Raw genomic sequence first — 26,995 nt, forward strand, 5'->3', positions numbered from 1 at the left:
TGGCCATGTTCAACAGCTGTTCGTAGCACATTTCAGCCAAGTTTAATTCCACTCCCAGGTAGACAACGAGCAAGAGGGGACGTCTTTTTTTCCAATTTATGGCGAAGCCCAGACTCGCCAGATGTGTCACCAGTGTCCTCGTCTGTCACGCTGCTTTCTCCATGGAGCACTCCTATATCCATCCTGTGTAATGGCTGAAGAGCCATTTGCACACATCTGGAAAATGTGCGTCAGGGTCAGAGCCATGGAATAACCGAATGGCAGACGGTTGTACTGGTACTGAATCCCTTGGAATAAGAAGCGCTGGAATTAGTGTTTTGGGAAGATGGAGACGTGGAAATATGTGTCTTTCAGAGAAAGAATAGTTTATTTAAGGCGCTGTGGTTGTCATGGAGACAAGCCAAGCCAAAGCCCCTGACGCCCTCTCCCTTGTCGGAATGTCCTCCAGGGCAACCGATTGGAAGCTCCAACCAAAAGGGCAGGGCAGACATCTCTGGGGAGCGCATTATATGTAATTACACATTGCACGACATTGTGTAATGAGTGGGGCTTAGGGTTTGGATTAGGGTGAGGGTTAATAAGCCTTGTACTTGTACAGGACATTAGGGTGCTTTTGTACTCTCAGGCACCAACCGCTGGAGGGGTTGGCTGATGCCTGCTGAGCACATTGGACCTGCGCCGAATACCAATGCCAGGCATGGATCCAGGGGAGGGAGGGGAGGGAAGCGCTGCTACGTAAACTCCTCCACTTTAGTGATGGAGGCATAGTTGGCAACCCAAGCCTTCAACTTCCCAGCTCAGCTGCAGCCTCCGACTGATAGGTTTTGATATTCAGGAAGTGGAGCCAGACAGGGTTGCATCGAGCTGCCTGGGCTGAGGCGAAGTACCCTGACATATCATACGGGGGAAGTGGAGCCTACCAAGTCTTTGCAGTTTGCCTACTGATGATATCCAGAAGCTCCGGGAGAAGAGTGCCTATAGCCGGCAGGGAAGTCGCTGATGAAATGGGTACCCCAGCGACACCGGGTGTCCCTCCTCCCACAGATTGCCGTTGGCAGGCTCTGGTCTCTCTGAAGGGAGAGGGAGAGCGAATCGCACGGGGAATCGGGTGGGTCGTCCGACTCCAACCAGTCAAACAGATTGATGGCGCTGTCCAGGGAGTAGGTGTCAGGAACCAGAAAGGTGTCCTCAGCTACCGCTGCAAAGGCATCCACCCTGCATTGCTTCTCAGCCGAAGGAAGAAACTTGCAGTCTGGACACGCCGCTGAAGGAGTGAGTGCCAGGCCGGCGCGTTCCGGTCTGAGGCAGGACTCTCAGCGGTCATGGAGGTCAAAGCTGACAATGTATCCAGCTTGCATACTGGACACACTGCTGGATGACAGCATTCTTCTGGTCTTAACTTATTCTTCCAGATGCTGCATGCAGTGGCTGAAGACAAAATGGTAACCAAGTTAGTTGGGCCCATGGCGGGTGGACGTGGACTAAGGTTTTCAGAGAGGGATAAACTCACTAGCGGTAGCCTTAACGGGTATTTTATACAAAATACGACTTGCAGCTTTATCTTCACATACAGGAGATATGTTGTAACTGGGAAATGAAAAGGTCATAAGATGAAGGGAAAAAACCCAACACATTAAATTTGTGGGTACATCAAAAAAACAACTATGGAATACAAAATAACTAGTGTTCTAGTAAGTAAAGTATTCAGTCCGGGGGGAAAACTTCAGATTCAGAGAAACAGGGTTAGCCCTAACCCTAACCCTATTTTATGTGAAAAACGTTTTGTGTATTCAAGATTCAAGATGTTTATTTGTCACATACATATACATACTTTCATACGTATATGCAGTGAAATGCATTTACCACGCACTCGAAGATTATGCACATAGTAACTATTTGTGGGGATGGTAGCTCAAGCGGTAGAGCTGGTGGTCTAGTCATCTAAAGGTTGTTGGTTAGATCCCAGGCTCCTCCTGCTAGCATGCTGTAGTGTCCTTGAGCAAGACACTTAACCCCTCATTGCTCCTGATGGCTGCGTCCGTCGCTGTTTGAATAATTGTAAGTGGCTTTGGATAAAAGCGTCTGCTTAATGTAAAAAGTAACTAAACCGAACATAAAAGCTAAACTAATCAGTGAATTGAGTTCATTAATGTATCACTATAATTCAATTTCAATTCAACTCATAGGGATTTATTGACATGTAATCACATGTTTAAATGCCAAAACAACATCCTTGCGAGACGTGTCTGTTTCAAAAGGAACATCACTACATAGCCCAGAGGTTTTGAATGCAGCATTGATCCCACGGGCCTTGAACGCATCATTGTTTTGCTTGTGACGTAGCGTCATGTGATGTCAACGTGACGTCGTGCGTCAGGCTAGCAGGCTAACACCAGGAGACGCCATTAAAGTGATAGACAAACAGGGACATTTCGCGGTGTTTTGACTTCGTGTCTTCCTCGCATCCGAGTGCGCTGGTGCTTCGTGTCGCTCCGTTCGTTCCTTTTCCGGATCTGATGTGACGAGACTTCCTGCTAAGGCTATTTAGCACGGTAGCATGGCGTCCGGCGGCAGGAGCTTCTCCTTCAAGGTGGTTCTTCTGGGGGAAGGCTGCGTGGGGAAGACCTCGCTGGTGCTGAGATACTGCGAGAACAAGTTCAACGACAAACACATCACCACGTTACAGGTGAGGACACAGACGCCAGCTCACCTGGTCCTACTAACTAACCAACCAGATCCCACTTACCAACCAGGTCCTACTAACTAACCTGGCCCTACCAACTAATCGGGTCCTACTAAGTAACCTGGTCCTTTAACTAACCAGATCCCTACCAACTTACCCTGTCCTACCAACTAACCGGGTCCCTCTAACTAACCTGGTGCTACTTACTAACCAGATGCTATTAACTTAGCCTGGCCCTACTAACTAACCTGGTCCAACTAATGAGAGGTGTGTGGAGTAGCCAAAAACTAATCAACTAAAACTGTTTTTACCTTAAAATAATAATGACTCAAGTAAAAGTAGTCATCCAAATAATGATCTAGTGAAAAGACTCCTGAAGTACTAACTTAATTCAATCTGCTTTATTGTTGAAATAAGCAGAGCAAGGTGAATGTAAATGTCCAAAATATAAAGTTGCAAATGCTCATCCAATAGATACTGAATATAATAACTGATAAACTAAATATAAAATTGCCATGTGAATTCAAATAAATATATATATTTATATATATATATAAATTCAAATATAGCCCAAATCATGTCTTTAAATAAAACAATATACAATATTAATGAAATCTTTACTAAATAACAAATTAAGGCAAAATCAGTCACAAGAAACACTTGGATAAATCCTTGAAACTTGCTCAATTTAGTACTTTCAAAAATTCTCTTCTGTCACACTTTTTCATAATAAAGCTTTTGAAGCCAGTGCCTAGTAAACATCACTGTGTTTGAACTCTTCAAACATTACTTGAAGTGACAGGTTTAAAAATAAGTAAATTTACATTAAGCAGACGCTTGTATCCAAAGCGACTTACAATTGTTCAAACAGCGACGGACGCAGCCATCAGGAGCAATGAGGGGTTAAGTGTCTTGCTCAAGGACACTACAGCATGCTAGCAGGAGGAGCCTGGGATCCAACCAGCAACCTTTGGATCACTAGACCACCAGCTCTACCTGCTGAGCTACATCCCCTTAGCTACATCCCCTTAAATGAGAGGCTAGAGCTGCTTTCACACTGTTACTATGAAACTATCTGGACATTACCCGGAAGAGCTGTATGTGTGAACACCAATGTACAAATCATTTGGACCAGACATAACCTTGACTGTACCCATACAAAGTCTGTGTAATGTCGGATTGAGCGCTATGTGTTTACAGAGCAGGTGATTGTCCAGAGCATTTACAGCGAGTGGGCGTGTCGCATGTTGATGCCATCTTTATCATGCGCCGATTATTTACCTTGACGTGGATCTTGGTGCACGGAGCGTAGCTGATTCATACTCCTTTCTGCTTTCTTTATTATTCCTTTCCACTCTGTCTTTTATATTCTGTCCAAATTCATGGAGTGTCAATGGCAAAAAAGATAAGTCTGTAGCATAGTCCGCCATCTTGGGTGTGCTAAAACTCTGCAACGTCATTGCGTCACATCCTGCCCCCAGCATGCTCTACCCAGGCTCCGCCCCTCGTCTAAACAAAAGGAGTATTTCCAGGTGGTGTAAACACACCTGACACAGACAATCTCCTGTTGTGTGTTCCATGTGTGAAAGGGCAACTCCGGACAATGTCCAGACCTGATTATCGGAGCAGCTTAGCTGTGTATGCAAATGGAAAACGGAGTGTGTTTTGCTTAATGACAACTATTGGAACAGACTTAACCCTTCTTTTTCACAACATAAAGCTGTTGAAACCAATACCTACGTAACAATACTGTGTGTGAACTCTTTAAACATTACTTGCAATGAGTTGTGTGTGTGTGTGTGTGTGTGTGTGTGTGTGTGTGTGTGTGTGTGTGTGTGTGTGTGTGTGTGTGTGTGTGTTGTCCTGAAGAATCATTTAGGCCCCTTTTCCACCGAGGCATCTTCAGAGCCGGGGCCTTATCTAAAACCAGTTTGTCGCGTTTCGAAAGCAAAAGAACCAGCTCTGGAACCTGACAACGGGTTCCAGAGTGGCACCACTGCCAAGCTGGATTAGAACCAAGAAACGCTTCAGGGGGCTAGGGGCGGGGAAAGCCCAAGCAAAACATTGTGACTGCCATTTTTTTCACCGCTTCAGCAGTACAGAGTACATGGACGTAAAATGTGGTCTGTGGAGCTCTCAGGTGGACAAATCAAGTGGACATATTGTGAAATACAGTATATCATATTTTACTGAGTATATCATTTATATCATATTTTACTGAGTATATCATATTTAACTTTAGAATGCACAAGCTGAGAATCTGTGCACAGTAACTGTGGCCGGCCCCGGAGCCCCGAGCTCCAGCAGCCTAGCTTGGCAACAGCAACAGACCAGAATTTTTTTTACATTCCCGATCAAATTGTCCCGGTTTTCACCACAATTAAAATAATAATAGTATAGTTTGTAGATTAGTTTCAATACGTCTTTATCAAATGTACACATGGGCTCCAATTAAGAGATCCAGTAGCAAGCTTCCAATCTAAATTGTATTGCAATGGTGCGATACAAACGTACAAGGCAATACAGTAGATAGAATAAAAAAGCAATTATTAATATAAAATAAATGTAACATTTTTATAAAATAGTTAGCAAAGACAAGTAGGCCAACTAACTTCCTTTATCTGTGGTCATGGTAAAACGCTCTCTCAACAATAGGCAAAAATCCAAACCCGTTTTATAACTAAAAAATAATACACGAGAAGGAATTGTTATTTGCATCACTATTTTACTGATTTAGGTAGGGGTTGTCGTGTCCTTGTCGCGCTCAAGGAAAAACAACATTTACTTTGTGTGGTTTCAGGGCAATCTTACTGGCAGCACTAAAAACTCAGAGGGAGTGCTCGTCGCACAAATACACACATACTTGCGGTCAACTTTAGAGAGCAGGGAAAATCGTAATTTGTTGTTGTACCACCAGGTGAGGGCATCCCCATTGGATCAAGGGCCTCCTTTGTAGCTAGTGTGTTAGTTGGGTCGAGGGGCTCCTTCTGTAGCTAGTGTGTTAGTTGGGTCGAGGGGCGCCTTCTGTAGCTAGTGTGTTTGTTGGGTCGAGGGGCTCCTTCTGTAGCTAGTGTGTTTGTTGGGTCGAGGGGCTCCTTCCGTAGCTAGTGTGTTAGCTGGGTCGAGGGGCTCCTTCCGTAGCTAGTGTGTTAGTTGGGTCGAGGGGCTCCTTCCGTAGCTAGTGTGTTAGTTGGGTCGAGGGGCTCCTTCCGTAGCTAGTGTGTTAGTTGGGTGGAGGGGCTCCTTCTGTAGCTAGTGTGTTAGTTGGGTATCTGCTCAGTTGCCCCAGACTTCAGCATGTCTCCAAGTGTTGTCTCCTTTGCTGCATGTGGCACCACTTGCGCTTCTTCCTCTCCAAGCGCTGATGAATTGGCACCAGCCCTTCCTTCTCTCACTCGTCACTTAATTTTATTTACATTTAGATTTACATTTAGTCATTTATCAGACGCTTTTATCCAAAGCGACTTACAAGGGAGAATAACATTCAAGCTACATTGCGACAGAGATTAGTGTAACAACAACATTCGTGTAACAATAAATACTGCAAGGTGGTGCTAAGTAATTGTAGGTTAGGACAGGAGGTACTCACTGAAGAGCTGGGTCTTCAGGTGCTTCTTAAAGACAGAGAGGGGGGTCCCTGCTCTGGTCATTTTTGGCAGCTCGTTCCACCAACGTGGAACTACAAATGAGAATAGCCTGGATTGCCGTGGCTGTATGGCCGGCAGAGCCAGGCGACGCTCATTTGACGAGCGCAGCATCCGGGGGGCAACATGTGCTCTTACAAGAGCATTTAAGTAGGCGGGAGCATTCCCAGCAATCACTCTGTAGGCCAGCATAAGAGACTTGAACTTGATGCGGGTGGCTACAGGTATCCAGTGGAGCTCGATGAGCAGTGGAGTAACGTGTGCCTTCTTTGGCTGGTTGAACACCAGTCGCGCCGCCGCATTCTGTATCATCTGTAGTGGCTTCACCGCACAGGCCGGCAAGCCTGTTAAGAGGGCGTTGCAGTAGTCAAGACGGGACATCACCAAGGTTTGTACCAGCAGTTGAGTGGCATATTGGGTCAGGTACGGCCTGACTTTTCGGATGTTGAGTAGTGCGAAGCGGCAGGACCGGGAGACGGCGGCAACATGGTCCGAGAATGTCAGTTGGTCATCAATAATGACACCAAGATTCCTTGCAGCCTTGGTAGGAACAAGAGATAGAGAGTCGATTTTAATATCAATGTTGTGATAAATACCTTGTTTGGCCGGGAAGACCAGCAGTTTCATTTTCGCCAGATTTAGTTGAAGATGATAATCCTTCATCCATGTGGATATGTCAGCGAGACAATCCGAGATCCGCGTCGAGACAGTAGGGTCGTCGGGCGGGAAGGACAGATAGAGTTGAGTATCATCCGCATAGCAGTGATATGAAAAGCCATGTGAGCGGATGATCGGGCCCAGTGAGGTGGTGTATATGGCAGAGAGGAGGGGTCCTAGCACCGAGCCTTGGGGCACCCCTGTGGTGAGGTTGTGAGGCACAGACAGCTGGCCTCGCCATGTCACACTGAACGAGCGCCCAGTAAGGTAAGATTCGAACCAGGAAAGTGCACTGCCCGTTATGCCCATGCTTGAGAGTATGGACAGGAGTATGCAATGATTGACAGTGTCAAAAGCAGCTGATAAGTCAAGCAAAATGAGAACCGAGGATTTGGCAGCAGCTCTAGCAGTTTCTAAGGCCTCTGTCACAGACAACAGGGCTGTTTCGGTGGAGTGACCACTTTTGAAGCCAGATTGAAGTGTATCAAGAAGGTTGTTTCTTGACAGGTACTCTGTAACCTGTCTAGAGACCGCCCTCTCTAAGGTTTTGGAAAGGAATGGGAGGAGAGAGTCCGGCCGATAGTTTTCTACTTGATTGGGATCGAGTGAGGGTTTTTTGAGGAGTGGTGCGACCCGAGCCGCTTTGAAAGCAGAAGGGAAAGTGCCGGAAGCTAGGGAAAAATTAATCACATGTGTGATTGCCGGGGTGATAGTCGGTGATATGGCTTGAAGGAGGTTAGATGGGATCGGATCTAGCGGACAGGTAGTAGGACCGCTACATGTAAGTAGTTTAGATACCTCACTTTCAGCGAGGGGGGTGAAACCAGGGAACGATGAGCCTAGGGCAAATGAAAATAAATAGATTCAAAATAAAAACACAGAGAAGAAACAAAAAATACTTCAATTCTGGGTTTGCGTACAGTACGTGCCTGAGCATCTGCCCTTTGATGCCCTTGAAGCGTGAATGGGGATGGAGGTAGCATAGATTGTCCGGGCAAGATATATTCATGAGGAACGTGTCCTGGGTGTGCCTGCAATGTGCACACAGTGGAGCGCAGATCACCCCTCACTCCTCCGCACTCTCCCTCTCTGCCCCTCTCTCTCCCTCTCACTCCCCCCCTCTCTCTTTCAATGCTTGAATTTTAACTGAGGGATTAAAGAAAATAAAATCATCGGTCATCAATGTCAATTTCAATCGATGGAGTCGATCGCCAAGACTATTTAATCGTAAATCTGCCCAAGCCTACTATTTAGTATAGCCTAAACTACAGTGATGCTGTTAGAGTGCAGTGGCTATAGTTATTTTATTTTAGAAACTACATGACATTCTAATATCATGCTTAATCTGAGCTATTCATTTAAAGACTTAATTTTCATTATCAAGGAATAATTGATATATTGCTATACATAATAAACGTTTATCAGCTGAGGTCACCAGTATGAGGCAGTGATGGTATATGCCGAATTCCACTTGCGTTTTCACCAGATCGCTTCTATTCAGCCAGCTGTGAGAGAATGTAGTTACTGAGCTGTGACAGAGGCCCGTTGCGCGGGATATGCCGTCCTTCACACTTGACCAACTCGTGCAGTTGGTCACTGCCAGGTGTAAGTTGTGGCCAATTGTGTGGCCAACAGTTAAGCCAATGTCACTTCAACTTATCCACCACTGCTGATTTGATGTTGGCACCATTGTCGGTCGTCATGCAGCCTAATTTATTTTCATCAAGGGACCACTCGTCGAATGTGATGAGCTTCCATGATATTCTCAGCGGTGGGGTTCATGGGTAGGAACAAAGTCTCGAGGCACAGGGATTTCTTAACCTAGAGTAACGTGCCCCATCCCTGTTCCTCCAAATAAAATGGGGTTAGGGTTGAGGAACTGAAGAGTAGAACTTGAAGAATTAGAAGAATTTATAGGCTTGAGTAATTGTGATATCTACTGATAATTGCGTCTAATTGGGGGGAGAAAAAAAAAAAAAAAAAAAAAATATATATATATATATATATATATATATATACATACATACATACATACATACATACACACACACACACACACACACACACACACACAGTGGGGCAAAAAAGTATTTAGTCAGCCACCAATTGTGCAAGTTCTCCCACTTAAAAAGATGAGAGAGCCCTGTTATTTTCATCATAGGTATACCTCAACTATGAGAGACAAAATGAGAAAAAAAATCCAGAAAATCACATTGTCTGATTTTCAAAGAATGTATTTGCAAATTATGGTGGAAAATAAGTATTTGGTCAATAACAAAAGTTCATCTAAATACTTTGTTATATACCCTTCATTTGCAATGACAGAGGTCAAACGTTTTCTGTAAGTCTTCACAAGGTTTTCACACACTGTTGCTGGTATTTTGGCCCATTCCTCCATGCAGATCTCCTCTAGAGCAGTGATGTTTTGGGGCTGTCGCTGGGCAACACGGACTTTCAACTCCCTCCAACGATTTTCTATGGGGTTGAGATCTGGAGACTGGCTAGGCCACTCCATGACCTTGAAATGCTTCTTACGAAGCCACTCCTTCGTTGCCCGGGCAGTGTGTTTGGGATCATTGTCATGCTGAAAGACCCAGCCACATTTCATCTTCAATGCCCTTGCTGATGGAAGGAGGTTTTCACTCAAAATCTCACGATACATGGCCCCATTCATTCTTTCCTTTACACGGATCAGTCGTCCTGGTCCCTTTGCAGAAAAACAGCCCCAAAGCATGATGTTTCCACCCCCATGCTTCACAGTAGGTATGGTGTTCTTTGGATGCAACTCAGTTTTCTTTCTCCTCCAAACAGGACAAGTTGAGTTTTTACCAAAAAGTTCTATTTTGGTTTCATCTGACCATATGACATTCTCCCAATCCTCTTCTGGATCATCAAAATGCTCTCTAGCAAACTTCAGACGGGCCTGGACATGTACTGGCTTAAGCAGGGGGACACGTCTGGCACTGCAGGATTTGAGTCTCTGGCGGCGTAGTGTATTACTGATGGTAGCCTTTGTTACTTTGGTCCCAGCTCTCTGCAGGTCATTCACTAGGTCCCCCCGTGTGGTTCTGGGATGTTTGCTCACCGTTTTTGTGATCATTTTGACCCCACGGGGTGAGATCTTGCGTGGAGCCCCAGATCGAGGGAGATTATCAGTGGTCTTGTATGTCTTCCATTTTCTAATAATTGCTCCCACAGTTGATTTCTTCACAACAAGCTGCTTACCTATTGCAGATTCAGTCTTCCCAGCCTGGTGCAGGTCTACAATTTTGTTTCTGCTGTCCTTTGACAGCTCTTTGGTCTTGGCCATAGTGAAGTTTGGAGTGTGACTGTTTGAGGTTGTGGACAGGTGTCTTTTATACTGATAACGAGTTCAAACAGGTGCCATTAATACAGGTAACGAGTGGACGACAGAGGAGCCTCTTAAAGAAAAAGTTACAAGTCTGTGAAAGCCAGAAATCTTGCTTGTTTGTAGGTGACCAAATACTTATTTTACCAAGGAATTTAGCAATTAATTCATTAAAAATCCTACAATGTGATTTCCTGGATTCTTTCCCCCCATTCTGTCTCTCATAGTCGAAGTGTACCTATGATGAAAATTACAGGCCTCTCTCATCTTTTTAAGTGGGAGAACTTGCACAATTGGTGGCTGACTAAATACTCTTTTGCCCCACTGTATATACACACACACACACACATACACACACATTATACTATACTTTATACTAACACAATACCCAGGCTAGACAAAGCCAGAAGCATGAAGTAAACAGTTGGGAGTTAGATGTTGTGCTTATAACTTATGTGTCAATGCCCATATAGTTGATTCTGTTTGTACATCTTTTTAAAGAGCATAAATGGACTGTATAGTCCAGCAAAAAAGGCTGTATAAAAAAAAAAAAAAAAAAAAAAAATTAGGGGACAATGCTGCCGCACTACACTGCAATGCTGCAGGTATCAGTTGCTTTCCTGTCGCAACCCCAGCTGTGTGTGACTGCGGCAAGGGGGTAGACAAGGGTTCAAATTGATTGATGGGTTGACAAAAAGGGTTAGGGTTAGTTAATTATAAGTTCATCTGATTGAAAGCGAGGTGTCCAAGTGTCCAGGATAGTGGGTAATTGCCCCACGTGTCCAGGGGGCAGGTTCCTGAGGAAGAGTGCGGAAGGAGAGGAGAGGGAGGAGGAGGCAAGTGCCTGGTGCAAGAGAGCTATGGAAGAGAAGTTGTACTAAGAAAGGACAAGGCCATACCAGTGTCACACTTGTGCTTACATTATTATGCATTTATTTTATATTTATTTACATCAATATACACAGGCTACAAATAAATGGGAAAAGCCCCATGAAACATAAAGGAAAAAAAAAAAAGTTAGTTCTTGTGGTTGAGGCAGTTGTCTGTGGAGCCCTGCGGCTGGCTTCACAGCAGAGATGTGGACTGCAGTCATTGTAACTTGTACTCGAGTCACTGTTTTGATGACTTGCAATTTGACTTGACAGAAAATAAATGACTTGAGACTCAACTTGGAAGTTAAAGACTCGTTACTTGACTTGAGACATGATGACTGAATGACTTGTTTGTGTTCACTTTCATTTACTGAAACTTGAACTAAAACAGCATAGGCAAACAAAGAAAAGTTTATCACTTTTAAAAAAAAATAATAAAATTGTATCCATCAGAGTTCTTTGTGTGTTCATTTTAATTTAGTTGTTTGCTTATAAGTTATGTCTTCTCAAATATAGAAACTTTAATAAAGTATACATTTTTAAAATGTATTTAAAAATTCTGCACTTTTTAAAATAATGGTCAAAACATCGGTAATGCACTCAGGACAATCCAAAATCGGCATAGGACCTAAAAATGTGGCATCAGTCAGGCTCCAAAAATATACGATTACGATAAAATTTTTCTATCGTCATATCACACAGCCCTAATATATATATATATATACGGTGAGGCACGGTGGCGCAGGTCCTGGGTTCGATTCCCACCTGGGGCGCTGTTGGCACCGTGCTCCGGCGGGTTATCTCCCAAATAGGAGCCTTTCTGTGTGGAGTTTGCATGTTCTCCCCGTGCTCACATGGCGTTTCCTCCACCTCACGTCAGTAAGGACCCCCACTAAAAACATGCACCCATCATGGTGTGACCAGCGATGGACATTTATCACCTGGTCCCCGGGCGCGTCCACGTATGCTGCCCACTGCTCCTGGCTGTGCCCCCTGGAGGAAGGACAAGCCAGGATGGGTCAAAAGCAGAGAATCCATTTCACCGGCCGCCATCAAAGCATGTGCATGTGTGTGTGTGTGCAAGCATGTGTTATAGTGTGGTGTGTTGCGTGATGAATAAAGACTGTTTCTTCTTCTCTTCTTCTTTCTTCATATATAAAACATTAAAATGTTCAACGTTGTCAATGTTCACATTACGAGTGACAAGTATAAACCTGGTATGCGAGTGCATACTGGGCATTGTCCTGATTGGATGACCACCCTATCAGTCGCGCTCCCCACTACCTGATGTTTTCTTTAACGAGAAGCATCGTCACCCTCCCTCCCGCTGGTTACACCCACACAGTATGATCAGATCACATCATCATGACGGCCTCCACTGTGCCAAGAGTTATCACTTTCACATTCTCAAATTTAATTCAATCAAGTAAATTTGTGCAAATCTGTTCAGAACTTTTTGATTGGGCTGAATGATTTGGGAAAATAATCAAATTGCGATGTTTTTAGACCAATATTGCCATTGCAATTTAGTATGCGATTTGTTTTTTTTAACGTTTCTTATCTGTTGTATTATTCACTAAACACAAGCAATAAATCATTCTATATTATGACCAACTCAAAAATGGATGTGGGCCATGCCCATGTGTTATGATGAAATGATATGAATTGTTGCATGATTGAGATGAATAACATTTATGTTATGTATTTATTTATATTTTTTAAATATTGAATTGTAAAAAGAAAAAGCTTCAGTCACAGTAGAATATGGACCCATTGATTGAACTTCAAGTCTTGTAATCGTTAGAATCAGAAAATTAACATTCTAAAAATATGCAGTGTTTCAGCAGGAATGTATTTTTGTTTTTTAATGTTGCGAACATACATGGAGTGCCACTCCATGTGCTCAGGGACAGGTTTATGGTAATTAAATTTAAAAAAGGTAAAAAAAACAAACAAACATGCACAGTGTTCTGGAAGAGGCTCAGTCTGGACTGAACAGGCGTTCTGGGCTCTGCCAGCAGCACACACAGCGCGCCGTGGCCTAGGCTGGAGCACCGGGTCTCACGGGGGGTGGGGGTTTGTTCCATTAGGAGTGTAGCTCAGGAGGGAGAGCTGGTCGTCTAGTAATCTAAAGGTTGCTGGTTCGATCCCAGGCTCCTCCTGCTAGCATGCTGTAGTGTCCTTGAGCAAGACACTTAACCCCTAATTGCTCCTGATGGCTGCGTCCATCGGTGTTTGAATAATTGTAAGTCGCTTTGGATAAAAGCTTCTGCTAAATGACTAAATGTAATGTAATGAGACGTAAAATGGGCCCGATTGCTCCCTCCGGACCCCTAACTCCTCCCTGGGATGGCACACTAGGCCTCCGCCAATCTAGCCTATAGGAAGAGCCGACCCTGGACAGCCCTATTGGTTAGAATGTTAGATTAAAAAAAAAAATAAAATATATATATATATATACATATACATACACACACACACACACACACACACTTGTGCTCAAAAGTTTACATACCCTGGGAGAATTTATGATTTCTTGGCCATTCTTCAGAGAATATGAATGATAACAGAAAAACCTTTCTTCCACTCATGGTTAATGGTTGGGTGAAGCTATTTATTGGCAAACAACTGTGTTTACTCTTTTTAAATCAGAATGACAAAAGAAAGTACCCAAATGACCCTGATCAAAAGTTGACATACCCCAGTGACTTTGACCTGATAATATGCACAAAATATGACACAAACAGGTTTGAATGGCTAATCAAGGTTCCCATCCTCACCTGTGACCTGTTTGTTTGTAATTAATGTGTGTGTATAAAAGCTCAGTGAGTTTCTGGGCTTCTGACAGACCATTGCATCTTTCATCCAGTGCTGCACAGACGTTTCTGGATTCTGAGTCATGGGGAAAGCGAAATAATTGTCAAGGGATCTGTGAGAAAAGGTAATTGAACTGCATAAAACAGGAAAGGGGTATAAAAAGATATCCAAGGAATTGAGATTGCCAATCAGCAGTGTTCGAACGCTGATTAAGAAGTGGAAAATGAGGGATTCTGTTGAAACCAAACCACGGCCAGCAAAGATTTCAGCCACAACTGCCAGGAAAATTGTTCAAGATGCAAAGAAAAATCCACAAATAACTTCAGCTGAAATACAGGACTCTCTGAAAAATTGTGGTGTGGCTGTTTCAAGATGCACAATAAGGAGGCACTTGAAGAAAAACGGGCTGCATGGTCTAGTCGCCAGAAGAAAGCCATTTCTGTGCAAACGTCACAAAGTATCCCGCTTACATTACGCCAAACAGCACAGAGACAAGCCTCAAAACTTCTGGAACAAAGTAATTTGGAGTGATAAGACCAAAATTTAGCTTTTTGGCCATGACCATAAATGTTACATTTGGAGAGGAGTCAACAAGGCCTATGATGAAAGGAACACCATTCCTACTGTGAAACACAGAGGTGGATCACTGATGTTTTGGGGATGTGTGAGCTACAAAGGCACAGGAAACTTGGCCAAAATTGATGGCAAGATGAATCCAGTATGTTATCAGAAAATTTGCACTCATCAGCCTGGAAGCTGCGCATGGGACGTTTTTGGACATTCCAACAAGACAATGATCCAAAACACAAGGTCAAGTCGACCTGTCATTGGCTACAGCAGAACAAAGTGAAGGTTCTGGAGTGGCCATCTCAATCTCCTGACCTCAATATCATTGAGCCACTCTGGGGAGATCTCAAACATGCAAGACAGCCCAAGAACTTACAGGAACTGGAGGCTTTTTGCCAAGAAAAATGGGTAGCTTTGCCATCTGAGAAAATAAAGAACCTCATCCACAACTACCACAAAAGACTTCAAGCTGTCATTAATGTTAAAGGGGGCAATACACGGTATTAACAACTAGGGTATGTAAACTTTGATCAGGGTCATTTGGGTACTTTCTTTTGTCATTTTGATTTAAAAAGAGTAAACAGTTGTTTGCCAATAACCATGAGTGGAAGAAAGGTTTTTGTTATCATTCATATTCTCTGAAGAATGGCCAAGAAATCATAAATTCTTCCAGGATATGAAAACTTTGTGTGTGTGTGTGTGTGTGTGTGTGTGTGTGTGTGTGTGTGTGTGTGTGTGTGTGTGTGTGTGTGTGTGTGTGTGTGTGTGTGTGTGTGTGTGTGTGTGTGTGTGTGTGTGTGTGTGTTTTTTTTTTTATTGCAGGCTTGTCGATTTGAAAATTAGGTTCTGTTAAACTGCGATGTCTGTTTGAATTTGGTTAATTGTTCAGTCACACTTTTTGAGATATTCTGCAGACAGACGGATGGAGGCGGAGTGTAACAAAGTTTGATGTTTAGTCTGGCTCTCAGTATTTCACTGTTTGAAAGTTAAGGGGAGGGAATTTTTATTTTTTTTTGATTGAGAAGTAAATAAGCTTTTATAAAGTTTTTTTGTTTGACATTTCACTGAGTATCAATAATTATAATACAAATTCAATTAATTGTCATACTTTTTGAACAGGTTTGATAGGACAATAATCTTATTATTAGACAGGTACTAATACCTTGTCTTTTCTCTTCATGAAGACCAGATACTGAAGGTCAGACTGAAGCATCTTGGGAAAAAAAAATACTTGACATGGGACTTAACTTGCCTTAACTAAAGACTCGACTTTACTTGACTTGACATTACCTGTGACTTCACTTGACTTGCCCTGCCCTGCCCTGCCCAAGCAAAAATGACTTGGGACTTGCTTAAGACTTGGAAAAGAGGGACTTGGTCACATGTCTGCTTCACAGTACCTCAGTAGTGTAAAATTGCGGTAACTACGACAGCCCTAGTCCAGTGCCCTGGAAGATTACAATGTTCCAGTCAAATCGGAAAAGTTCTGGTTAAATATTATCTGTGTTTATTGAGCAAATAAAAACAATTGATAGGCAGGCTATATAAAGAATGACATCATCAAAGCCTGTAGATTGATAATAGATTTTATTGAAAAGTAGGCTACTTTTGCCTCTACATTATTACATTACATTACATTTAGCAGACGCTTTTATCCAAAGAGACTTACAATTGTTCAATCACCGACAGACGCAGCCATCAGGAGCAATTAGGGGTTAAGTGTCTTGCTCAAGGACACTACAGTATGCTAGCAGGAGGAGCCTGGGATCGAACCAGCAACCTTTAGATCACTAGACCACCAGCTCTACCGCCTGAGCTACCATCGCCTGAATTATATTCCAAATAAAGTTCCTTCAATAGACTCACATGCAAAACCATATTTTGAAAATAAATAAATATTGGGTTATGCTCCTCGGGGCCGGACGTGGCCGTTTCCCCTGCTGGCTTCCAGCTTTTCTGCAGGCTGGGGGGTCTTCTGTGGCTGCTGGGTGGGGTGTTCGGGGCTTTCCTGAAGCCGTGGGGTGTCTATGCAACTGCAGAGCTGGGGGGGGCTTCAGAGCCCTTTCCGCTGCTTAGAGGTGCAACAACATAATACCGACCTTATACACCAGAACCAATTGGGATAAGTCCTGTACACTCACCAGTGGACATCTTACATACATACATACATACATACACCCACACACACACACACACATACAGTGCTGCTTGAAAGTATGTGAACCCCTTGAGCAGTTTAGATGTTTACTTGTCTTTACTTGTTTAAGGGGTCTTGTTTAAGTCGCCCAAAAAAAGTAAGTGAACCCCCAGCTGCATTGGTTAAGTCAAGAAGGTAACAGACTAAGGTCAAACACATTTAGGTGCTAAATTAATCATTTAAGCAGACCAATGAAATGAGAAATCCTTGGGAAAGTGTTTGGCCTGCACTAATTAAAAGAGAGAGGAAACCAACCAAACCACTGTGGTCCCATACAAATCAACAATGCCGAGAGCAAAGGAGATATCCGAGCACATGAAGAAGAGGGTAGTGACAGCCCATCGGTCTGGGGAGGGCTATAAGACCATCTCCAAAAGATTCCCGCTCCATCCATCCACTGTAAGACAAATAATTTACAAATGGAGGGCCTTCATCATGACAGCAACTCTGCCTAGAATTGGACGCCCATCAAAACACCCAGAAGCACCAGAAGAACAATAAATCAGGTAAAGGCCAACCCACACATCACCTCTAGAGAGTTGTAGACCTCTCTGGTAGCATCTGGGACAAATGTGCATGCGTCTACAATCAGACAAAGATTTAATAGCCATGACATTCATGGGGGGGTTGCTAGAAGGATGCCTCTGCTCTCAAAAAAGAACTCCGGTCTTCTCAGCAAGAAAGGAGGAGCCACAAGCTACTAATAAAAGGGTTCACATACTATTGCACATGTTAAATTTTCAGTTTTTGTGAAATAAACCACCTGTTGAATGAAATAATGAAAATATATCTCTTTTTGTGTGTGTGCCCATTGTTTGGAAGGTGTGCTTTACAAATTGGGATTTGGATGTATGTTTAATAAGGTTTTTTTTACAAAAACAGTGACCATGTCTGGAGGGTTCAAACTTCCAAGCAGCACTGTATAGGCTGTCCCAACACACACACACACACACACACACACACACCTTTGAATGCACCCCAACACCCTCCTGGTTGCATTCCTCTCCTTTCCTCCCTCATTTACTGTCATAACTATGAAAGGAAGAGGTTACATGGCCAGTTTTCAATACATGTCAGCCAATGTTTGTTTCCATGTAAATGTTCTTTGGTTCCATGTTTATTTGTCTCATCCCTGGTGAATCTCCCCCTCTTGGAGTAGGGATGAGTTGTTTAAAGATGAAAACATGGTTTTAAAAAATAAATAAATAAATAGAAAAGATGAAAACATGGTCAGATGGTTCTCCAAAGAGGGCTTGGTGGTGGTTCTGTGCTCTGCTCGTCCCACAGCTCATCACATGACAGAGTTGTTGCAGCAGTTGTTGATTAAAGAATGAATGAAGAGTTTCATTACAGGTTGACAAGTTCAACTCCACTTGCAACTAACTCTGTCCTACATGCAACGGAACAAATACTCTGTGTTTTATGTCCAGCTGGCTGACAGCACAGGTTAATAAATAAAAAAATATATATAATATATATATATATATATATATATATATATATATAAATATATATTAAGCTAGCTTACGTTTATTGGGGGTACACGTAAATGCAAATGATTATACGTACTATATACATACTCAGATACAATAAAACAGAATTTAAATTCATGTAGGCCTATCTGCCTTATAATATTTTTATTACGGCGCGCTGCTGCTGACATGGAAAAAAACTAATTTCCGTTCGCTATAGACCTTTTCTCAGATGAAAATTCTTTAGAAATAAACCAAAAATGACATGTAGGCCAGTGAACAAGAAGTAACAAGTGCAGCTGCTTTAATTAACATTTCACTTAAATAAAAATTGAGATAACACAAAATAAATGTGGCAAGTCGACCTAAATCTAAATAAATAATAAAATTTGTGGTCGGGACGTCTTGGCCACATATTTTGTACAACGGATATTTACCGTCTGCTTTGCGTCGAACTTAAATGTCCAAAAAAACCCCCAAAAAACGGGAAACTATGGACCTATGTGGCCTTGTTGTCAAGGTTAGGGTTGGAGTCCCTCCTTTCCTCCGAGTTGCTCATTCTGGACGCTGCCGCTCTGTCTCCGCTGTACATGTACTCCTCACCAAACGACCACACTGATCTCATCACCTTTTATACACTATATACACTATATATACTATTGTACTATATACACTGTATACATCTCATCTCCGTTCTCAGTCGTTCCCGCAGTCTGTTAGTATTCACTACACTAGCATTCCCAATCGCCACGCCCCCTTATCGTGAAATAACGCTATATACACTATATACACTAAATATGCTATACAGTGCTGCTTGAAAGTTTGAACCCTCCAGAACCCACACACACAAAAAGAGATATATTTTCATTATTTCATTCAACAGAGGTGGTTTATTTCACAAAAACTGAAAATGTAACATGTGCAATAGTATGTGAACCCTTTTATTAGTAGCTTGTGGCTCCTCCTTTCTCAGCCATTACTTCAACCAAACGTCTTCTGTAACCACTAACCAGCCTCCTGCATCTGCTTATGGGGATTTTTGCCCACTCCTCCTTGCAGAACTCAGCCAGTTGAGAGAGGTTGGAGGGACATCTGGTATGTACCAACTTCTTCAGGTCTCGCCACAACATTTCAGTTGGATTAAGGTCCGGACTTTGACTAGGCCAATCCAGAGTACGAATCCTCTTTCTCTGAAGCCATTCCTTTGTAGTTTTGCTGGAATGCTTTGGGTCATTGTCTTGTTCCAAATCCATTTTCGTCCCAGCTTCAACTCCCTGACTGATGGCAGGAGATTCTGGTCAAGAATTTGTTGAGAATTCATGGTATCTTGGATAATATGGAGTCGTCCACTGCTTCACTGGCTTTTGGCATTTCTCCAAACGGTGGTTTTTATTGTGACCAAATAATTCCATTTTGGACTCGTCTGTCCAGAGAATGGACTTCCAGAAGGCCTCTGGTTTGTCCAAATGCTCTCTGGCAAAGTTGAAATGGGCAGCTTTGTTCTTTTTTGAGAGCAGAGGCTTCCTTCTAGCAACCCTCCCATGAATGTCATGGCTATTCAATTTTCGTCTGATTGTAGACGCATGCACATTTGTCCCAGATGCTACCAGAGAGGTCTGCAACTCTCTAGAGGTGATGTGTTGTAAATGATCCATTTGTAAATTATTTGTCATACAGTGGATGGATGGAGCGGGAATCTTTTGGAGATGGTCTTATAGCCCTCCCCAGACCGATGGGCTGTCACTACCCTCTTCTTCATGTGCTCGGATATCTCCTTTGCTCTCGGCATTGTTGATTTGTATGGGACCACAGTGGTTTGGTTGGTTTCCTCTCTCTTTTAATTAGTGCAGGCCAAACACTTTACCAAGGATGTCTCATTTCATTGGTCTGCTTAAATGATTTATTTAGCACCTAAATGTGTTTGACCTTAGTCTGTTACCTTCTTGACTTAACCAATGCAGCTGGGGGTTCACTTACTTTTGCACATACACTAATTCCATGTTTCATGTAGTTTTTGGGCGACTTAAACAAGACCCCTTAAACAAGTAAAGACAAGTAAACAATGCTGACATGTTTCATTACTCTTTCACAAAAAAAGAGTTTTGCCAGCTAACATCTTTATCTTTAATGCTGGTGTGAACTCAACTGGTTTGAAAGATCCCAGTCCAAGGATAAATTGGGGGTGCCACTTTTTCAAAAAAGAAGCAGTGTTTCCAGACCTCAGATAATACAAAGAAAATTATTTAATTCAAATTTTTAAACAATACTAATGTTTTTAACATAGAAAGAGTTCAGAAATCAATATTTGGTGGAATTACCCTTATTTATAATTAAAGCTTGCATGCGTCTTGGCATGCCCTCCACCAGTCTTTCACACTGCTGACTTAATGCCACTCCTGGCACAAAAATTCAAGCAGCTCGGCTTTGTTTGATGGCCTGTAACCATCCATTCCTCTTGATCACATTCCAGAGGTTTTCAATGGAGTTCAGGTCTGTGGATTGGGCTGACCATGACAGGGTATTGAACTGGTGGTCCTCCAACGACACCTTAATTGACCTTGCTGTGTGGAATGGAGCATTGTCCTGCTGGAAAAAACAGTCCTCAGAGAAACATTGTCAGAGCAGAAGGAAGCAAGTGTCCTTCCAAGACAATTTTGTACATGGCTTGATTCATCTGTCTAACCTGATCCTCACCAATCCTAACTAACCTGGTCCTACTAACTATTGGAACTGTAGTGGAACTGTGGCACGGTGGCGCAGTGCATTGCACTGCTGCCTCACAGCAAGAAGGTCCTGGGTTCGATTCCCGCCTGGGGCGCTGTTGGCACCGTGCTCTGGTGGGTTATCTCCCAAATAGGAGCCTTTCTGTGTGGAGTTTGCATGTTCTCCCCGTGCTCACATGGGGTTTCCTCCACCTCACGTCAGTAAGGACCCCCCTCAAAAACATGCACCCATCATCGTCTGACCAGCGATGGACAATTATCACCTGGTCCCTGGGCGCGTCCACGTATGCTGCCCACTGCTCCTGGCTGTGCCCCCGGAGGAAGGACAAGCCAGGATGGGTCAAAGGCCATTTCACCGGCCACCATCAAAAAGCATGTCCGTGTGTGTGTGTGCCAGCATGTGTTGTAGTGTGGTGTGTTGCGTGAATAATAAAGACTGTTTCTTCTTTCTGTATACATTATCTCTAGTCTCCTCCACCCTCAGCGCATCTTTCTTGTAACTGTATACATTTTCTCTAGTCTCACCCACTATCCAGATCTCTCTTGTAACTGTATACATTATCTCTAGTCTCATCCACCCTCAGCGCTTCTGTCTTGTAACTGTATACATTATCTCTAGTCTCATCCACCCTCAGCGCTTCTGTCTTGTAACTGTATACATTATCTCTAGTCTCATCCACCCTCAGCGCTTCTGTCTTGTAACTGTATACATTTTCTCTAGTCTCACCCACTATCCAGATCTCTCTTGTAACTGTATACATTATCTCTAGTCTCATCCACCCTCAGCGCTTCTGTCTTGTAACTGTATACATTATCTGTAGTCTCACCCACTCTCCAAATCTCTCTTGTAACTGTACATGCTCTCTAGTCTCATCCACCCTCCGAATCTCTCTTGTACCTATACATTATCTCTAGTCTCCTCCACCCTCAGCTCTTCTCTCTTGTTACTGTATACATTATCTCTAGTCTTCTCCACCCTCTGCCTCTATTGGAACTGTATTAATTTCCTTTTGTCTCCTCCACCCTCAGCGCTTCTCTCTTGTAACTGTATACATTACCTCTAGTCTTCTCCACATTAGGCGCATCGCTCTTGTAACTGTATAAATTACCTCCTGTCTCCTCCACCCTCTGCATTTCTCTTGTAACTATATACATTATCTCTGGTCTCCTCCACCCTCAGCATGTCTCTTGTAACTGTTTACATTTCCTCTTGTCTCCTCCACCCTCGGCATCTCTCTTGGAACTGTATACCGGAGGCTTTTTCGGACCAAACAGTTGGAGACTCCCTGAGGGGAACTAGGACCTGGGGAGGTCATTGAGAACTAGATAGCATCCAGGGCTTATTTTCTGGTTGTGCTCTGGAACTCTGAAGTGAAATCAGCCAATGGAGTTTCAGCGTGAGGCTTTCACTGATATCACCTTATCAGTCACTAAAATCTGTTTCTGCATAAAATAAGCAATCCAGTTGCTGAATCTTCACTCATATTAGATCTACAAGAGGTACTGTAATTTAAAAGTTTGTTCCAACTTACTTTAGCCACAGCTCGCATCGGGACATTGCTCTGAGATTACGGGGTGAGCATTAATTCATTCGGTTAACATCGGAAAATGAAATAAATACATCTACAATAAAAATACTATATTTATTGGTTATTTTTTTATTAGCGCTGAGGGTACGTGTGCTGGTCCCCACCCAAAGAGAGACTCCACTGTCCTCAGTCTGAGGGACCGTGCACTTACGTCAGTGAAGGCTCCTCTTGTGCCGGTTAGTCCCTGCCCTGGTGTAGGAGCTCCAAAAATCCATCAAAATGGAGTTCTAAGAAGTAAAATCGTTCTTAGTTCCTGCAGTACGGACACAAAAAAAACCAACTGGCGTTCCCTCAAAAAGTTCCTGCGTCGAGAAAAATCTCTAGTCTTCTCCACCCTCAGGCCACTCGGAGGTGTTGGAGGTCAATACATGAACAAGTGTAATTCTAATTATAATTGCTGATTTAATAATTATTCAAATTATGAAAATGAACAGCTCCTCACTCGCTTTACAGTGAGTTACATACTAAATTTAAATGTCCCCTATAGAGAACATTATTAAATATATATTCTCAAAGTTCCCACATCATGGAGCTGAAATGCATACTTAAACCCCTGAGGGCATGTGTGGTACCAATGAAAACCTATCCTCCTCTCCTCTTACTCCTCCAGGCCTCCTTTCTTACAAAGAAGCTCAACATCTCAGGACGGAGGATCAACTTGGCCATTTGGGTAAAAAACAGTCCCTTTGTCTCAAGTCGCCAAATGCTAACGGTCCACAAATCTAATTCTAAATAAGAAAAGCTATGGTGAGGTAAGATGAGAGTTATTAAGATGAGATGACATGTTAAGCTAAGTTGTTAAGATGAGATGACATGTTAAGAGGAGATGACATGTTAAAGTGCGATGATGAAATGAGATGACATGTTAAGATGACATGAGATGACATGTTAAGATGACATGACATGTTAAGATGACATGACATGTTAAAGTGAGATCCTGAAATTAGATGACATGTTAAGATGACATGACATGTTAAAGTGAGATGATGAGATATGTTAAGATGACATGAGATGATGAGATGACATGTTAAGATGACATGAGATGTTAAGATGACATGACATGTTCAAGTGAGATGATGAAATTAGATGACATGATGAGATGACATGTTAAGATGACATGACATGTTAAAGTGAGATGATGAAATGAGATGACATGTTAAGATGACATGAGATGATGAGATGACACGAGATGTTAAGATGACTTGTTAAAGTGAGATGATGAAATGAGATGACATGTTAAGATGAGATGACATGTTAAGATGACATCTTAAGATGAGATGACACGTTAAGATGACATGGCATGTTAATATGACATCTTAAGATGACTTGTTAAGATGACATGAGATTTTGAGATGAGATATAAAAATATAAAAATAAAGCATTGTTCACGTGGTTGGTAGTAAATGTAATGATTCATATTGTCTTCACCTATCTACCTGTCTCTGTGCCTGCCTGCCTCTTTCTTTCTCTGTCCATCTGTCCATTTGTCTCTATCCGTCTGTCTCTTTCTTTCTGTCCATCTCTCTCTGTCCGTCTGTCGCCCAGGACACGGCAGGTCAGGAGAGGTTCCATGCTTTGGGTCCGATCTACTACAGAGACTCTAACGGAGCCATTTTAGTTTATGACATCACGGACGAAGACTCCTTTCAGAAGGTTACGCCATCTTCTGTGTGTGTGTGTGTGTGTGTGTGTGTTCGTGTGTGTTCGTGTGTGTTCGTGTGTTCGTGTGTTCGTGTTCGTGTGTGTGTGTGTGTGTGTTCGTGTGTGTGTGTGTGTGTACACAGTACATATGTGTGTGTGTGCGTACATATACGCATACAGTGTGTGTAGACCAATATATCTGTTGATGTTTCAGGTGAAGAACTGGGTGAAGGAGCTGAGGAAGATGTTGGGAAACGACATTAGTTTGTGTATAGTAGGTGAGTTTAAAATAAATTTATCGGTTAGTTTTAAATATATACCCAGGTTAAAGTAAAATGTATATGTAAGCAGTCTGCAGTAGTGCTGTAATACTGTACTGTTGTATTGCTGTAGTAGTAGTTCTGTAGTAGTACTGTTGCATTGCTGTAGTAGTCCTTCAGTAGATAGTATTAGTCCTGTAGTAGTACTGTTGTATTACTGTAGTAGTACTTCAGTAGTAAGTATTATTTCTGTAGTAGTACTGTGCATTGCTGTAGTAGTATTTCAGTAGTTAGTATTAGTTCTGTAGTAGTACTGTTGCATAACTGTAGTAGTACAACAGTAGTTAGTATTAGTTCTCTAGTAATACAGTTGCAATGCTGTAGTAGTACTTCAGTAGTTAGTATTAGTTCTGTTGTAGTACTGTTGCATTGCTGTAGTAGTACTACAGTAGTTAGTATTAGTTCTCTAGTAGTACAGTTGCAATGCTGTAGTAGTACTTCAATAGTTAGTATTAGTTCTGTAGTAGTGCTGTTGCATTGCTGTCGTCGTACTTCAGTAGTTAGTATTAGTTCTGTCGTATTACTGTTGCATTGCTGTCGTCGTACTTCAGTAGTTAGTATTAGTTCTGTTGCATTACTGTAGTAGTACTTCAGTAGTTAGTATTAGTTCTGTAGTAGTACTGCTGGATTGCTGTAGTAGTACTTCAGTAGTTAGCATTAGTTAAGTAGTTGTACTGCAGTAATACTACCCCTGTGCTGTGTTCCAGGAAATAAAATTGATTTGGATAAAGACAGGAATGTTTCTGTGGAGGAAGCTGAAAGGTAAAGAAATATTTAATTTATTTTTCTCTCACTCCATCTTTGTCCTTTTCACATGAAGAACCAGTGCAAATCTTATTTGAAATCATTTGAATTATTCATATAATATATATTATCATTGTAGAACTGGAATACAAATAATAATCATAATTGTGACTGGAGTTTTACTGGTTGCTTTTGGTTTTGATGTAGCAGAGATGTCATCAAATGAGAGACTGGTAGCAGGGGTGCTCCCTCCTGAAAACCTTAGGAGCACCACTGAAATGGACATGCAACGCAACACATTCATGTTTTTCTTAACAGTATTACTGATAAATGCTTTGGCAATTCATATAAAGCTTGCAGAAATAACAATTGTCTGTTTTATTTTAAAGGAAAATCTCACAAAGTGAAGTATTACTTTAAAAGAAGAAATCATGAAGTTAAATAGTGCTCTTTTAAACATAGAAACCAAATAATATATGAACAAATGTAAACATAAGGTTTGTGGTCAGGACTTTACCGTCATTAACAACCATGACTAGAGCCTCAGCTCACCATCTCGCTCTATCACACACACGCACACACACACACACACACTAGGGCTGTCAACGATGTTCGATATTTGAATGCTATTCGAATTGTTATTAAAAAAATAAAAAGATGTCGGAGTCTGAAGGTTATCCGTTCTTGTTATGTAGATTATAACTTGTTAATATGTTCTAGTTATGCAGATTATGACTGGTTCATATGTTCTTGTTATGCAGATTATAACTTGTTAATATGTTGTTATGTAGATTATAACTGGTTAATATGTTCTAGTTATGTAGATTATAACTGGTTAATATGTTCTAGTTATGTAGATTATAACTGGTTAATATGTTCTTGTTATGCATATTATAACTACGTAGTTAATATGTTCTAGTGATGCAGATTGTAACCGGTTAATGTGTTCTAGTTATGCAGAATCGGTGGGAGCTCGGCATTACCACACTTCAGCCAAACTGAACAAAGGCATTGAGGAGCTTTTTCTGGATCTCTGTAAAAGTATGAACTTCAACATCATACGTTTGGATTTATAACATTAGTTTTAACATTAGTATGAATAATATTAGTTTTAATGACAATGTTAGTATAAGTAACATTAGCCTAACCCTAATATTAGTATTGATAGCAGTGATGTCCTGGCAGGGATGATGGACATGGCCCAGCTGGAGGAGAGGATGAAGCGTGACGTAGGCAGCCAATCAGCATCCAGTAGGCGGGGCGTCCAGATCGTGGACGATGAACCACCCGCTTCGGCCAGCGGGGGTTGCTGTTCCTCCGCCTAGCTTGTGCACACGCACACACACACACACACACACACACACACACACACACACACACACACACTGAGCAGGAGCGTGCACGTGGGCTTTCTGTTTTATCTTCAAATAAAAGACAAATTACTATTTAATAACCTCTCTTCTTTCTCATCTCTCTCCATCTCTATTTTTCCATCTCTTTTCTCCCTCCATTTGTCTTTCTATCTCTTCTTTGTCATCCATCTCTTTCTATCTCCTCTCTTCTTTTTTCCTCTATCTTTCTTGCCATCTCTTTGTCTTTCCATCTCTTCTTTCTCTCACCGTCTCTTTTTTCTGATGAACTGATGTAACGTTTTAACCTCGTCATGTTTTGTAAAAATAATAAAAAATTACAATAAAATAATAAAAATGACGTTTATGAT

At 42.2% G+C, this 26,995-nt stretch overlaps 1 protein-coding gene across 1 annotated transcript; it reads left to right on the top strand.

Annotated features, from left to right (window-relative positions):
- The first annotated feature begins 2,373 nt into the window (after nucleotides 1-2,373).
- Nucleotides 2,374-26,995, top strand: rab21 (RAB21, member RAS oncogene family). The gene is made up of 7 exons (XM_080022116.1): nucleotides 2,374-2,686; nucleotides 23,181-23,240; nucleotides 24,116-24,223; nucleotides 24,426-24,489; nucleotides 25,239-25,293; nucleotides 26,228-26,316; nucleotides 26,461-26,995. The coding sequence occupies exons 1-7, from the start codon at nucleotides 2,558-2,560 to the stop codon at nucleotides 26,598-26,600; spliced, it is 645 nt and encodes a 214-aa protein (XP_079878242.1). The 5' UTR covers nucleotides 2,374-2,557; the 3' UTR covers nucleotides 26,601-26,995.

This window comes from Zeus faber, assembly GCF_960531495.2.
Source record: "Zeus faber genome assembly, chromosome: 21".
Taxonomy (NCBI): Eukaryota; Metazoa; Chordata; class Actinopteri; order Zeiformes; family Zeidae; genus Zeus; species Zeus faber.

Excerpts from the sequence above, each read along its gene's own strand:
- rab21 (XM_080022116.1), top strand. The coding sequence starts at position 2,558 with ATGGCGTCCGGCGGCAGGAGCTTCTCCTTCAAGGTGGTTCTTCTGGGG. Across the intron at positions 25,294-26,227 it reads TCTGTGGAGGAAGCTGAAAG|TTATGCAGAATCGGTGGGAG; the intron begins GTAAAGAAATAT and ends AATGTGTTCTAG. Across the intron at positions 26,317-26,460 it reads TTTTCTGGATCTCTGTAAAA|GGATGATGGACATGGCCCAG; the intron begins GTATGAACTTCA and ends ATGTCCTGGCAG.